Source organism: Schistocerca piceifrons, chromosome 3, assembly GCF_021461385.2.
Source record: "Schistocerca piceifrons isolate TAMUIC-IGC-003096 chromosome 3, iqSchPice1.1, whole genome shotgun sequence".
NCBI classification, from domain to species: domain Eukaryota; kingdom Metazoa; phylum Arthropoda; class Insecta; order Orthoptera; family Acrididae; genus Schistocerca; species Schistocerca piceifrons.
Window position 1 is genome coordinate 952,000,802 of NC_060140.1, and position 15,522 is coordinate 952,016,323.

Below are 15,522 nucleotides of genomic sequence, written 5' to 3' on the forward strand. Positions count from 1 at the left end.
TCTTCTTACTACCAATTCTGAAGGGAAGTGAGCCTTCTAACTGCAACCGTTTACCACTAAAAAGCTTCAACAACACTATTAGGCGCACTATGCAAATGAACATGCCCTGATAAAGCTATCATAGTATACTTACAAAATTTGGAACAATTTTAATACAAATGAGGTTAAACAAAATTTACACTTTTGCAAGAATTATTATCGACAAATATTTGTTAATTCAGAGATTAATCGAGACTTGTGCTTCACTTTGTATATAGAAGGCCACTTATACTACAAATCGGGGGACAAATTATGTAGACTTAATACACACAGCTGGAAATGAAGAACTATAACTTATACTTTGAAAATCACATTTACCTTGAATGGCTCCTGGCAGTAGATGAGGAAGTGCTGCTGTAAGAATAGGTGCCACTTGCTCCGCCAGATGTACCCACTCCTCCCCCGGTGCTGCTTCCAGTTTAGATGCACATGCCTTACCCTGAATAAGTACCAGATCTCTCAGCTTACTGCCAAGACCTGCCGAGTCCTTACTAGTGCCTCGTCGGTGATATTCCACCTCACAAGGTGACAGGCTTGGATCTGTGAGATACTGTTGACAAATCATAACATAAAATATAAGTATAGCTTTGTCATGTCACGTCAGGGTGCCAACAAAACAATTATATTGCTTAGCAACTAAAAAGATGAAACTCAGGTTATCTGCAGCTTACATATCTGTTGTGGAGAATATCTGTTGGCTTCAAATACTCTTTTTAAGCGTAGAAGCTCATCTTGCAGACTCTGGTGGCAACAATTTGCATGTAAATATAAATCTGTATGTGTCAGTTTCCAATATACTGCACATCCCAATGTGCCATCATCTTTGTGCTGAACTATATAGGAATTCAGATGGTTTAAGAATTCTTGTAATGTATATTCACCACGAGACCATGCTATAAATGTATCATCAAGATATCTCCAAACTTCAAGCTAACAGATTCCCGTGTCTTTTCCTCGAAATCTTCCATAAACTATTTGGGCACCAAGGGTAACAAGTAACAACCGTGGTGACACCATCAGTCTGTTCAAAAAATTCAGTATTAAATTCAAAATATGTCGACATCGTAACATGTTTGAAAAAAGCTAAAACCACTTCATCAAAATTTTTGTGAACAAGAGATACGGACTCCGAAAGGGGAACCACGCTGAAGCGAACAGACCAGAACTGTTCAGTTTCAATGATTTTATTTTCCAATGAAGTCTGCTGAGTTATGATGTATGTTATGAGCATATTCTCCCACAAGGGGCCTTAATAATTATGCTAAGCATTTGACACAGGACACACAGAAACGCCTTTCTTATGGATCTTTGGAAGTCCATAAAGCCTCGTAGGAATGGCACCACTTGGTTTCAATCTTTACAATTTTTGTCAGAAAGAAGCAGACATTCAGAAATGAAGCAGTGTTCAGTGGGGTCTTTACTGATCTTCCGTTATGTGCTATCCCTCTGTAAAAAGCACATTTTATCACTATGATTGTCATGAGGCATTAAACATCAAGATGCACTTCAAGTGAAGACAGTTTACAGCCAACCAGCTAAAACACAGGCACTGCATGGTAATGTCAAATACGACCTTCAGATTATAGAAATCCAAGGTCTATCAGATACCCTGCCAACGTAGCAGCACATATATAGGTCAGATGGTGCGTACTGTTGAAGATAGTTGCTGAGAACACCACTGGCACATCAGATAGTAGCAACTTTACAAGTTGGCAGTCACGGAACATTGACTATCGGAACTACACAGAATGGATTATGACCATATTAAGGTTCTGACGCAGATGTCTAGCTTCTGGGTATGAGTTGTTACATAATCCATCGAGATTTGGTTAAGGGAACCACTGATCAATGAAGATAGTGGCTTCATTCTTAGTAAGGCCAGGGAACCTGCAATTAATCTGATTAAGAACAGAAAGGAGATATATGAACAGATCTGACTTCAGAGGCAGGTGGAAGAACAGCAGAGGTGTTGCAGGCACATCTACTTGGGCGCAAACTAAAGACAGGGCAAAGTGTCGGCAGGAGTGTACGAGGAGATGCCAGATGCACACAGCATACAGAGAATCTGTTCGGAGGGAGAGAAAGAACAGGTAAAATGCTGCATCGGTCCCTAAACAGTCAGTTGATCAGTGCACCTGATGATGGTAATGGGGTCTCTTGCCAAAATATAGTGCCCACTGTGTAACAACAACAACGCTGTACTATTGTACATATAATATTTTTTTCCTCTGATTTTCGATAAACTTGAGTAATTGATGTTCTGCTTTCATCTCTTTTTTGTTTCAGGCCATTATGCTAAAGAAACTGTAAACAATTTTTGATGTGAATATTAATGTTTATGTCAAATTTCAAGCAATATTGTAATAGAATTGAAGTGTAACAAACGTTGAATCTATTGTAACATTTTTAAAATTGTAATTGTGCATCTGGTCCATGCGTAGGCAATGTATTAGAATATGTAGAATGCAAAACCTCTGGTGAATACACTGTCTGTAGGCGAGCAGTAAAAGGTGGACGGCAGGCGAGCGCGGGAAAATGCACACGGGCGCTGCACGGCATAACGGGCTCAGCAGTGGTAGTCGGAGGTGGGCATTGGTCTGAGCAACACGTTCTGGAGCGAGGAGGCTCTCCTGGAAGACGTAGTTTCATTGAGCCTCGGATATGCCGTTCTGACGCCTATACAGCATGGCAAAATCTCATGGGCACTAAATGGAAAAGTATTGCGACGCTATGAAGAAGTAAAGTGCCGATACATCAAGAGCCATTGCTGTGGTTGTATGTGTGCTCCGTGTCTCGCCATCTCGCCGCCCGCCAACCGCCGCATCGATACGAACAGGTTGAAACTTTTAGTACTGTATTTGTGTGGACCAGTGTTACTTTTGTTCCATACTGTTCAATAACAACTTAAATTTTACCAGAACTGTCCTATCATTTAATTATCCTCACAACTAACCTAGCCAGGGTCCTTTCCAAATGTTGTGCAATCCAAGTGTCCCGAGATGAAAAATTAAAGTTTGTGTTAATAATAATTACCTGCAGACCTAGCTATGTTAGAATGATGTTTAAAGAACTTTTTTTGTTAATGAACTAATAGACGAATAACAAAGGTCTGACAAAGTTGGAAGATAATTTTGATATTGATTTAGTAATGAAGTTTAATTATTTCAAGACAAATATAATGGTATTTAAATGAGCAGGAAATAAGATAAAAAGAGTAGTAACTCATATAGTGGAAATTTTGAGCACACAATGATTTCAGTAATTTAATTTTTTTTATACAGTGATCATAACAGTTTCAGGGTCCCCCCCCCCCCTTTTTTATTCATTTGAATTCTGAAGTGTTCTAAACTGATTTGACCAGCAAGGTCAAAGCCAAAATAGAAACCAAAATTTATCAGTGTTTTACCTTTATCAAAATTGACAGTGTGTGTGTGTGTGTGTGTGTGTGTGTGTGTGTGTGTGTGTGTTTTTCGAAAGTGCTATTTCTAGGGTAACCCATGCCCAATTTTAATCAGATAAATAGACAGTATGAAGTTTTATAGTAAACATTATAGTGTAATGTTATGTATTTATGGTTTATCCATATTAGTACAGAAAGTGAAATTATCAGTTCAGTAGATTTTCTGGTTCTAAAATTTACCATATTATGCAGTGTTACTGCGTGTTGTTTTGCACGAACGTACAACTTGTACAGGGAAGAAACTCAGTTAATGCCTAATTAGGCTGGTGACCGTATTGTTAACAAATTGGTATCATCTTCTGTGTTGTTTCTTGTCCGTCCTGACGTGTAGTTGCATTTCGGACTTGCTTGACGTGTCATTGTTATTACAGAGTGGCTGTAAGTCTGATTTGCCTCCATTCAGGTACACGCGGTCAATATCTATACAAAAATCCTTTCTCACAAGGTGAAGCCCGTCAACTTACCATAGTACAGGCTTTAATGAGTATCGCGTGTGCACAAAGCGCAGCGTTACAAGTGGCTCCCGGTGACAGGACATCCAGTTGTTGTCGGTCACAAATTGACATGAATACCGAACAGTGGATGTTCAGTGGCACGAATTGCAATATTATTCAGTAAAGTAAATAGCAGTGAACGCCAAGTACGGTGGAGAGGTGTAATTTGCATTCAGTATGGACAGGAACGTAGACACAGTAGATGTGCCGAGCGTAGTGGAAAATGCGGCTGGCAATAGCAGGAGTTTAAGCGGCCAGATAACAGATGGCGTTAGCGGAAGACAATTGGCGTACATACAATATCACAAACATGTTAATGAACAGATTGAAATGTCGAGATTACCTAGTACACAAGAAGGAATAAAACAGGAAGTAGAGGATGACTTTGTAGATGATAGTGGGTACGTGAACGAATCCACTGAGATGTTTGATTCCCCACAGATAAAGAAAGAACCGAAAGAAAATTTTGAAGTAGGATTGGAACGCACCGATTCCGTAGAACAAAATAGTGTGAAAATTTTAAGCATGAACGATTTATTTGAACAATTAACCAAACAAATTGCAAGACAGAATGATCAGCTTAAAACACACGTTGATGAGCAGCTCAAAACACAGAATGATCACCTTAAAAAACACGTCGATCAGCAGCTCAAAACACAAAGTAATCAGCTCAAAACACAGAATGATCAGCTTAAAACACACGTTGGTCAGCTTAAAGCACAGGTCGAAGAACAAGGAATTAAAATTAGTAAACAAATAGAACAGGTAGAACAAAAAGTGGGTAATTTAAGCTCTGTAGTAAATACTATGAAATTTGAAATTGACACTATTAATAAAAATATGGATATTATGCAGGGGGAAATTGACAACATTAACAGTAGGTTTGATGTTGAAATTCTCAGCATCCAAGAGAAAGTAGAGCCTCTAGTTGAAACAAAAGTAGACAAAAAAGTTTTCGGTCTTAAAACTGAGATCGTAAACGAATGTCAACACGGAATATCACAGTTGAAAAAGGCCGTTTCAGACACTGAAAGAGATTTAGGCGAGAAAGTTACCGGATGTGTACAAAAGTGTGAACAAAATACTTCGAAAATTCAAGGCAAAATTTTCGATCTTGAGAGTAAAATTAAAGATAGGCCTGGTGTTGTTTATAATGACACCACTTACGAAGCTATTGGAAGGTGAGGAACGCTTCGATCCCGCCAAGAAACATAACGGATGGCATCCGTTAGATTTCATCAAAAATTGCGAGAGGATATTTCCTGAACACTTGTCTGGTCAGGATAAGATAAACGTAGTAATTAGCGCCTTAGCAGGTGACGCTAAGCACTGGGGAATTAACTTGAATACTGAACAAATGACGTTCGAAGAATTTAAACAAAAGTTTACGGAAGAATATTGGTCCGAACAAAAACAGGATCATTTGTGGCGCGAGTTGATCATGGCCAAGCTTCATGATAACAGGGGCAGGAATTCTTTGAAAGATTTCTGCGAATATTGGTATCGAAAGTTGACGTATTTAAGAGGGAGATGATCCGATTCAGAAATCGTATGGGAGCTATATAAAAAGCTTCCAGAAGATTCAAAGAGATATGTGGGAAGCAATCATCGCAGCTTCCAAGCATTTCTCGAAAGGGTCGAGGACGAAGACCATTGGCGCGAAAGTCGTGCCAACCACCAAAATTTTAGTAACAGGAATAACCGCAATAATGATGAGAGAAATGACGGCGATGGGTTTCGCGTCAACGTGATACAGAGAGGAAGAGGCAGGGGCAGAGGGAGTCATCCAGGTCGCGGTAGAGGGTATACCGCGCAAAATAATAATGACGCGGGAAACTGATTTCCGCGAACGTTGCGGGCCAAACGGAAGCGGACAGTATATACCGGCCCCGATTTAAGAAATGTTACCGGACTGACAGTAAAGTTATGAGACAGGTTAGAGACAGGCGTGGAACGACGCAACGTGTTGTTGCGAAACAAGCGTCAGGTGCGAGCGCTGGTGAGTCATCTTCGCCGCGCAGAGCAATACATGTTAACAGGCGAGTGGAGCATCAGAGGGCAACGGCCCAGCCTAGCAGAACAGCTGTTCAGAGAGAAGCCGCTAGCAAGGCGGCAGCATTAGGTACGAACATTGCCGTAAGAGCTGGTGAATACATTACGAGTGGTAATTCCGTGGCGAAGGAAATAGTAGATAAAACAGTGGATACACAGAGAGGTGCGGTTAGCAGTGTTAGCAATAAAGTAAAAGGCGAGAATGAATTAGCAGAAGTAACTGATTGGCGTGTGCAGATCGACGATCTGTACAAGGGCCTCAAGCAATGTGAGTGGGAGGATTTTAGGAAGGAATATGAGGCAAGGAGATTAATTAGTGGAAAAGGAATAGTAGGGACGTCGATAAGGTGATGTGGCCCAAATTTGAAGAGGAGAGAGTAAATAGCGCCGCGCAAAGTACGCGTGCTGCCAATAGGACGAAGGTTAAAGATAGGAAGGAATTAGAGGATGAAATCCTGAGCATTGACGAGGAAGTAACTTCTGTTAACGATCTGCCAACAGTATGCGCTGCTACCGAAAGGCACCGTGGGGAAGGGGCAGATAATTACCTAAAAGTAATTGAAGTCCATGATGATTACACTAAATATGAAGTAACAGTGGATGTGAGTAAAGCCGATAATGAGGCCGTTTTGCCAAAAGAAGATACTGAGTTAAAATCAAAGCCTGATGAAAATGCAGAGGAAGAACTTGGTGCCTGTCTCAGAAAAGGTTTTATGTTAGAACCTGAAAGCGATCCAGAATGGTCGGATTCGGACGATAGTTCAGATAACGAATATTTCGGTACTAGTGAAAATAATGGCAATACAGCTAATTGTGATATTGTACCTACCGATGACGAAGCTTCAAAACAAAATCCAGATGTTGAGACTGAACACAGAAAAAAGGAACCACCTGATGACTCAGTGTTTATTTTGCAAAGAATTCAAGTAAGCAAAGACTTTGAGCTCCAGAAACCGAGAAAGCCACCAGATATAAATGGTTCACAGGTCAGAAACGTATCTTGCAACGTCACAGTCGACCAAGGTGCGTTGCGGAAAAAAACAGGAAGGGGCATGATTTAGAGTCTGGGTCAGATTTATATTGGACTTTGAGAATGTCATGTACACAGTACATCATGAAACTACTGGGTTCCCACCGGAAGAAATTTTGTTAGGCAGCAGAAGTAAAAGTTTAATTGAGGAAAAACTAGAGTTTCCACCTTGTACAAGCTTGGGGTTGAGTAAAAAGAAAGAATTAGTCAGAAAAAGGGCAAAGCAAAAAGCTGAATCTAGAGCTAAAAGACATGAAAAAAATCTGAAAGTTTCAAAATTTAAAATTGGGGATTATGTTCTTTTAAAAACCCACGAAAAATCTAGTGAACTGAACCATGAAATTTCTAAATTTAAATATATTTATAATGGACCGTATATAATACAGAACATTCCACACGATAATGCTTACTACCTGATCTACCCAAAATCCAAAAGACCTTTAGGTATAAGAAACGTTGTGGGCCTGAAATTGTATGTTCCTAGGAGTGAGTAACCTAAGTACAATCAGAAAGCAATCTGCAGTAAATGTGCTGGATCTAATGCTGAAACTATTTTATTCCAAATGTAACAAACCTCTGTAAATGTATGTATACCAATGTCAGTGTGCTAATGTACTTATGTGAGTTTCAGATTACCAAATGTACTATGAATGTAAAGATGTATGGAGAAAAGGGCTGAAAAGAAAGGGTAAATGGTGCAAGCCAAATAAAAGATGGGACTGTCAAAAATCAAAGTGGGCAGTATATGAGTCATAATATAAAGGACTGCCAAACACCAACACACAACCAGATAAATAGTCAAAAAAGAATTGTAAGTGTGGTGCAGGAGATGTGATAAAATGATGCGAAATGGACTGCCCAAATCTGAATAATAGGCAGCAAAAGATATGTAGTGATTTTTCTAAATATTATTGTGTGTTTATTAGTAAATAAGGAAATGGACTGCTATTCAATGCAAGCAGTAACAAATTGTTTTATAGTGTATATAGGTGTTTATATCTGCTTTATTGTTAAGTGTTAGTGTTCCAGAATTTGAAATTATTTCTTTGAGAAATTTAATAAAAAATGAGTAATTTGCTATTTAAATCATGTTGTGATAGGAGGTTGGACTGTGCCAAAGGCACTTAAGCAAACGATAGGTAAATGTTCTTGATATGTTAAAAAGTATAGACCTAGATAATGTGAGTGAAAGGAAGTTTGTGGTATAAACTTTTATGATGACACATTCATGCAAAGATTCAGAACCCCTGTATAAATATAAAGTTCAGTGTTCCCATCAAATTTGCACTTAGTGAAATTTACTGGAAGCAGGGGCATGTGTAACAACAACAACGTTGTACTATTGTACATATAATATTTTTTTCCTCTGATTTTTCGATAAACTTGAGTAATTGATGTTCTGCTTTCATCTCTTTTTTGTTTCAGGCCATTATGCTAAAGAAACTGCAAACAATTTTCGATGTGAATATTAATGTTTATGTCAAATTTCAAGCAATATTGTAATAGAATTGAAGTGTAACAAACGTTGAATCTATTGTAACATTTTTAAAATTGTAATTGTGCGTCTGGTCCATGCGTAGGCAATGTATTAGAATATGTAGAATGCAAAACCTCTGGTGAATACACTGTCTGTAGGCGAGCAGTAAAAGGTGGACGGCAGGCGAGCGCGGGAAAATGCACACGGGCGCTGCACGGCATAACGGGCTCAGCAGTGGTAGTCGGAGGTGGGCATTGGTCTGAGCAACACGTTCTGGAGCGAGGAGGCTCTCCTGGAAGACGTAGTTTCATTGAGCCTCGGATATGCCGTTCTGACGCCTATACAGCATGGCAAAATCTCATGGGCACTAAATGGAAAAGTATTGCGACGCTATGAAGAAGTAAAGTGCCGATACATCAAGAGCCATTGCTGTGGTTGTATGTGTGCTCTGTGCCTCGCCATCTCGCTGCCCGCCAACCGCCGCATCGATACGAACAGGTTGAAACTTTTAGTACTGTATTTGTGTGGACCAGTGTTACTTTTGTTCCATACTGTTCAATAACAACTTAAATTTTACCAGAACTGTCCTATCATTTAATTATCCTCACAACTAACCTAGCCAGGGTCCTTTCCAAATGTTGTGCAATCCAAGTGTCCCGAGATGAAAAATTAAAGTTTGTGTTAATAATAATTACCTGCAGACCTAGCTATGTTAGAATGATGTTTAAAGAACTTTTTTTGTTAATGAACAAATAGACGAATAACAAAGGTCTGACAAAGTTGGAAGATAATTTTGATATTGATTTAGTAATGAAGTTTAATTATTTCAAGACAGATATAATGGTATTTAAATGAGCAGGAAATAAGATAAAAAGAGTAGTAACTCATATAGTGGAAATTTTGAGCGCACAATGATTTCAGTAATTTAATTTTTTTTATACAGTGATCATAACAGTTTCAGGGTCCCCCCCCCCCTTTTTTTTATTAATTTGAATTCTGAAGTGTTCTAAATTGATTTGACCAGCAAGGTCAAAGCCAAAATAGAAACCAAAATTTATCAGTGTTTTACCTTTATCAAAATTGACAGTGTGTGTGTGTGTGTGTGTGTGTGTGTGTGTGTGTGTGTGTGTGTTTCGAAAGCGCTATTTCTAGGGTAACCCATGCCCGATTTTAATCAGATAAATAGACAGTACGAAGTTTTATAGTAAACATTATAGTGTAATGTTATGTATTTATGGTTTATCCATATTAGTACAGAAAGTGAAATTATCAGTTCAGTGGATTTTCTGGTTCTAAAATTTACCATATTATGCAGTGTTACTGCGTGTTGTTTTGCACGAACGTACATCAACTTGTACAGGGAAGAAACTCAGTTAATGCCTAATTAGGCTGGTGACCGTATTGTTAACAAATTGGTATCATCTTCTGTGTTGTTTCTTGTCCGTCCTGACGTGTAGTTGCATTTCGGTCTTGCTTGACGTGTCATTGTTATTACAGAGTGGATGTAAGTCTGATTTGCCTCCATTCAGGTACACGCGGTCAATATCTATACAAAAATCCTTTCTCACAAGGTGAAGCCCGTCAACTTACTATAGCACAGGCTTTAAAGAGTATCGCGTGGGACACACGTGCGCGTTACAACTGGACAACCGGCCATTCACCCATGAACTATTTCATTACTTTTCCTGTTCTAATCTGTGTAACTTTGTTCCGTTCTTTCCAACATTCTTTCCAACACAAAGTCCTGTATAGCATTCTTTTTTTGTTGATTCTCCCAGTAGAAAGTGCATTGTACCTCTTGCCTCCTCTCATTTTTTTCATGTACCTGGACAATTATTCTCATTCTTGTTAATTACCTACTGTTTCTCTACCTCTGATTTTCTATGCCATTTCTTTCTCTGTATGCCAGATCAAATATCAGTATTTTATAATGACATCTCACCTCGTGCATACCAAAAAATAGAAAGTTTCCTTAAATTGTATTGCTATACATACTCATCAACAAAGGATTGATCTTGTACGTATGTATTGCTTCAATCAGGCAATCACCACCACCTTACAAGATACGTTTACTGAGAAAAACACAGGTTTACATTAACTGTCCTCACAAATGCTATGGGATGGACCTCTGTTTCAAGTACAGACCTGCTACAGTGCATCAGCAGCTGATGTGCCGTGTAGTTTTATAAATTGGTTGCTTTTCAGAATTGTTTTTAAAGAACCATTTTAATTTGAATTCTTCTTTTGTTGGTCCATGTCTGTGTAAAGCAATATGGGACTTTGGGTTCACCTTGATGCAAGCATTTTTTGTTTTTAATTCTGCAAACCGATTTTGGCAAAATGCCGCCACCTTCAGTCAGTTTCACTATTCTTTTTGATTTATAATGATTGTATATTTCTGTATTTGTTGTGGTTTTTCAGCATGTTGCTGCACACCAAATTTGTTGATAGACTTAAGTTGCCCCTAAAATCTCAGAAAAAGCATGACTTTCATTTTGACAGTAATTCAAATAATACGCCGTCTTGCTCGAGAGCAAAACCACGACAAATACAGAAATATGCGGTGACTATAATGTCAAAAGAATAAACAAACTTACTGGAAGGTGGCAGTATTTTGCCAAAACTAGTTTGAGAAATTAAAAACAAATCATCTGTTAATAAAATGCAGAAATGTACTTAATGTCTAGGAACAACAATACATACTTAGAACTCAATACACTGGAGATAAGGAGAGTTTTTACAGAGTGAGATTACAAAATGGCAAAACAGCAAATGATATGTTAGTCTCTATGGAAACTAAAGACTATAACATACTTGATATTAATCTTATTGCTTTTGTAGATTTTTATCCTCAAACACTCAAATTTTAAGCTATTCTTCATCAGAAATATTCTCTTGTGTGTGTAGGGGTTCCTGGATTTTATCTTTATATTATTCATGTGCATCTTATAAGGTCAGACTGGGAGAAAAGTATTCTGAATTTCATAGTTCACTCTTAAAAAATGAACTCAACCAGTGAATCTGTTGTTAAAACATATACTGAACCAACAAATCTTTTGTGTCACTCCTTACGCTTCTTAATCTACTTTCATGTTATGTCCACCTTGCTTCTTGTCTCTATTTTCAGCTGAAGAATTTTACTGCATTACGTTTAGTGTAGTACTGACATGCTTAACTGATAATCACAAAGTCAAACAAATAATTTTTCTAAAAACTCTGAACTCTGAACAGAGTAACTTTAAAAATGCCTCCTCATTGTTACTTCATCCTCATTATCTGTGTGATAGTTACTGGTCCCAGTTGTTGATCTTTGCTACTGTGAAACACATCTTTTCTACTGAGCAAGCGCCCATAGCTCTTATGGTATGCATTTTAGAACCCAGGTTTACTAGGCTTTTTTGCTTCACATCCCTGAATACTTTATCATTATTTTAAGCATCTGATGCATCAGCCTGTACATCTTGTTGAATTTAGTTTACTTACCCCTCATAACTCTTCATCGTGGCATATGCACAAATAAAAATAATTGGTACAATAAACACCATTCTGAACTTATGCGCCATTGTATTTGAAATGTCCCTCCTTTTTTCTTCAGGTAATACTTTAAGCACAGAGATTCACTATGGTCCAGAGCACACATTCATCTGTAACTCCCTTATCAGCAGCTGGGCAAGTCAGTTCACAAGTTGGTAGAAGGCATCAGTCAATAAGACCTTGCCTAGTAAAATACTGTGGTGTTCAGATCAAACACCAGGTTGATGACAGCTTCATCTTTTTTAACTGATATTTAAAAGAGAGGGTCTCTTCTTATATGGGGTACCGCAGGAGGAAAGTTCAATATTCAGGGCTATAACGCGAACAGTCATTTGAAGCAAAAAACTCTAATAAACATGGGCTCTAAAATTCATACCTTAAGAGGTATGAGCAATTGTTGATCTTTGCTACTGTGAAACACATCTTTTCTGCTGAGCAAGTGCCCATAGCTCTTACGGTACGCATTTTAGAACCCAGGTTTACTAGGCTTTTTTGCTTCACATCCCTGAATACTGATCATTCCTCCTGGGACAAACAGTATATATTGTTCCTACATGTTTGTTATTCCTCTATATTTTTTGCACCTTTATCATTTAGCTCCTGCATTGAAACAATTAGTTAGCAAATGTGGTATGTAGTTTGTGGAAGTTTAGTCTCTCTGAGAAAAGACTATAGCAAATGAAACCAGCAGCAATGGGATAATGACTAATGGAGAATGTTTCAAAGTGACCCATTTTTGCAGACGACATTGCCTTATTGGACAGAAACTAAGATGGGCAATGGAAGATGCTTCTCTCAGCAATCAAAATTTTAATATCGAAATATGAAATGAAGATCAAAAGAAGTAAAGTAAAACTCATGAACTGCACAATAGGTGGAAAAAACAATTGTGGACCTTGAAAGTGAAAGCAGGCAAAAGGGACCACCTTCAGATACCTGAGGAGTTGTATCACAGCAGACAGTAGAAGTACAATAGAAGTCACAGCTAGAATAGCCCAGGTAAAACAACCACTTATTTAGAAAAGAACACTTTGACATCAAACAGTGCACTAGGAAACAATTCTAAAAAAGCTACATTTTGACCAAATACATGTATGGGGCAAAAACTTTGATAATGAGGAAAGTGGAAAAGAAAAAAGTTGCAAGCTTTTAAGATGTCGTGTTAGAAGAAAATATTGAAGATTCCTGGGACTGACAGAGCCTCAAATAAAGAAGTGTAAAACAGAGCAGGAGAGACAAGGAACCAATGCAATATGGTCAACACTGGAAGGACAATCACTGTTAACCTCCTACTATACCATTCATCATAGTTAACTTCTAAGATTGAAGGAATGATGGATGGAAAAAAAACTGAGAGAACCAGACAGCCAGGAGTTCATGACTGAAATTAAACTAGCAGAAGATACAAGAGCATCAAAGGGCTAGCATCAAGAATAGTGGAAGTACAAGTGAGCCCACCAACTTTCAGGTTGGGAAGCAAAATAAGAACAGAGTTGTTATGGGAATCATTAGTCCTCCCTCTTATTTTCTATAAGATGGAACAAATAGTACATTTCACACTGCTCTGCCCTTCACTGAACTGTCACACCATGCTTCATGAGATGTAGCTGACAGATTGTGTGCATACAGGTACTGTGTGATTGTCTGCACTTCATATGGGGTGGGGTATACATTTTATTTACCATAAACACCACTTGCCACCATCAAGCTTCTGCTTCACAGTTGTTTTTAACAAAGGCATTCTGATCTGCTGATATGTCCAAATATTCATGCGACAACGACACAGCTGCAGCATAAATTGCAAACAAAACTTATTTTCTGGATACTCTCTGCAAGATGGGAAATGATTTACATAAAACAAAAAGAAAAAAAGTGTTATTAATTGCACATTGTGCAACATAAATATTTAAGACTTTTTATAAAACCGTTGTCACTTGCAGAATCAAATGCCTTAGACAGAACACACAAAATTAAGATTGATGATAATTTTTGTGTGGCTGGTGAATTGGTAGATGGCATTTTTGGTGGAAATGCTCTTCCTGAATGCAAATGCTGAATTTTTCAGGGTCTTATTTTGTAGATATACTCAACCATTAATGAGTACATTAACTTTCAAAAACTTCTGACGAACATGTTAACAGACACATTCAAAAAACATTGGTCTCAACACATTTCACATAGAGCACACATATTCACTTGATATTACCAATAGCTCAGTTTAATTTATTTGTACTACGTGATGGGTAGATCACATAACTAATGAGGAGGTACTGAATAGAATTGGGAGAAGAGGAGCTTGTGGCACAACTTGACTAGAAGAAGGGATCGGTTGGTAGGACATGTTCTGAGACATAGAGGGATCACCAATTTGGTATTGGAGGGCAGCATGGAGGGTAAAAATCGTAGAGGGAGACCAAGAGATGAATACACTAAACAGATTCAGAAGCATGTAGGCTGCAGTAGGTACTGGGAGATGAAGAAGCTTGCACAGGATAGAGTAGCATGGAGAACTGCATCAAACCAGTCTCAGGACTGAAAACCACAACAACAACATGTATTAACTTTAGATTCCCATACAATATAAATGTGAAAATAGTGGGCAATAGATGTTGTACTTGTAATGTGTAAGAAAACGATTATCAAAATAGATAAAACTTTTAGTACATTTTTCTTTACTGATGTCTTTATTACAATCTTCTAATTTTAGGAATAATTGCCAACATTTTTACATATCCTGGTAAAACCCTAACTGGTCATTTTGAAAAATCCCTTAACAATCGCTTTATTGTGTCCTTTTTCTGAAGAAAAACCATTATTACTGTCAACAGTATTATGAAAAGTATGGATTGCTACTCACCACATAGAGGCAGCACCGAATAAGAGATAGGCACAATGGAAAGACTAGTAAATATTTAAGTTTCTGACAAAAGGCTTGTTTGGAAATAGAAAGCACACACACATTCACACAAGCACAACTCACACATACGGTCATTGTCTCTGACCACTGCGGCCTGGAATTGCATCTGATGTTAGTAGATTTTCCAGGGTGGGCGGTGCAGGTAAGGAGGAGGCATGGAGTGGGGAAAGGGAGGCGTAGACGGGTAGGAGTGGGGAGGGGGGGGGGGGGAGAGATGTTGCTCTGCCTGTGAGAGCATGCAGGGAGAGGAGAAAGGAGAGAAGTAGAGAAGAGGAAGAGACTAGTGGGTGCACTGGTGGAATGAAGGTATGTATACTGCTGGAGTGGGAGCAGTGCAAAGGGGATAAGTAGGTGGAGCGCTGGGACTAGTAAGGCTCATATCCCTGCAGTAGACCTAGGTGCAAGACCTATCCCATGCATCTTCCCACCACCAATTACTCCAGTCGTGCCACAGGCCCCTCCTACCCAATCAAAGGCAGGGCTACCTGTGAAAGCAGACACATGACCTACAAATTAAGT

The 15,522-nt window shown here is 38.6% G+C and overlaps 1 protein-coding gene across 1 annotated transcript in view; it reads right to left on the reverse strand.

The window, feature by feature from the left end:
- The window catches only part of LOC124787733 (protein virilizer), a 107,001-nt gene that overhangs the window by 23,255 nt on the left and 68,224 nt on the right, over nt 1–15,522 (reverse strand). The window contains exon 9 of the mRNA XM_047254582.1: nt 358–589. Within this exon, the coding sequence (XP_047110538.1) occupies nt 358–589 (232 nt within the window). The remainder of the gene's footprint in view (nt 1–357; nt 590–15,522) is intronic.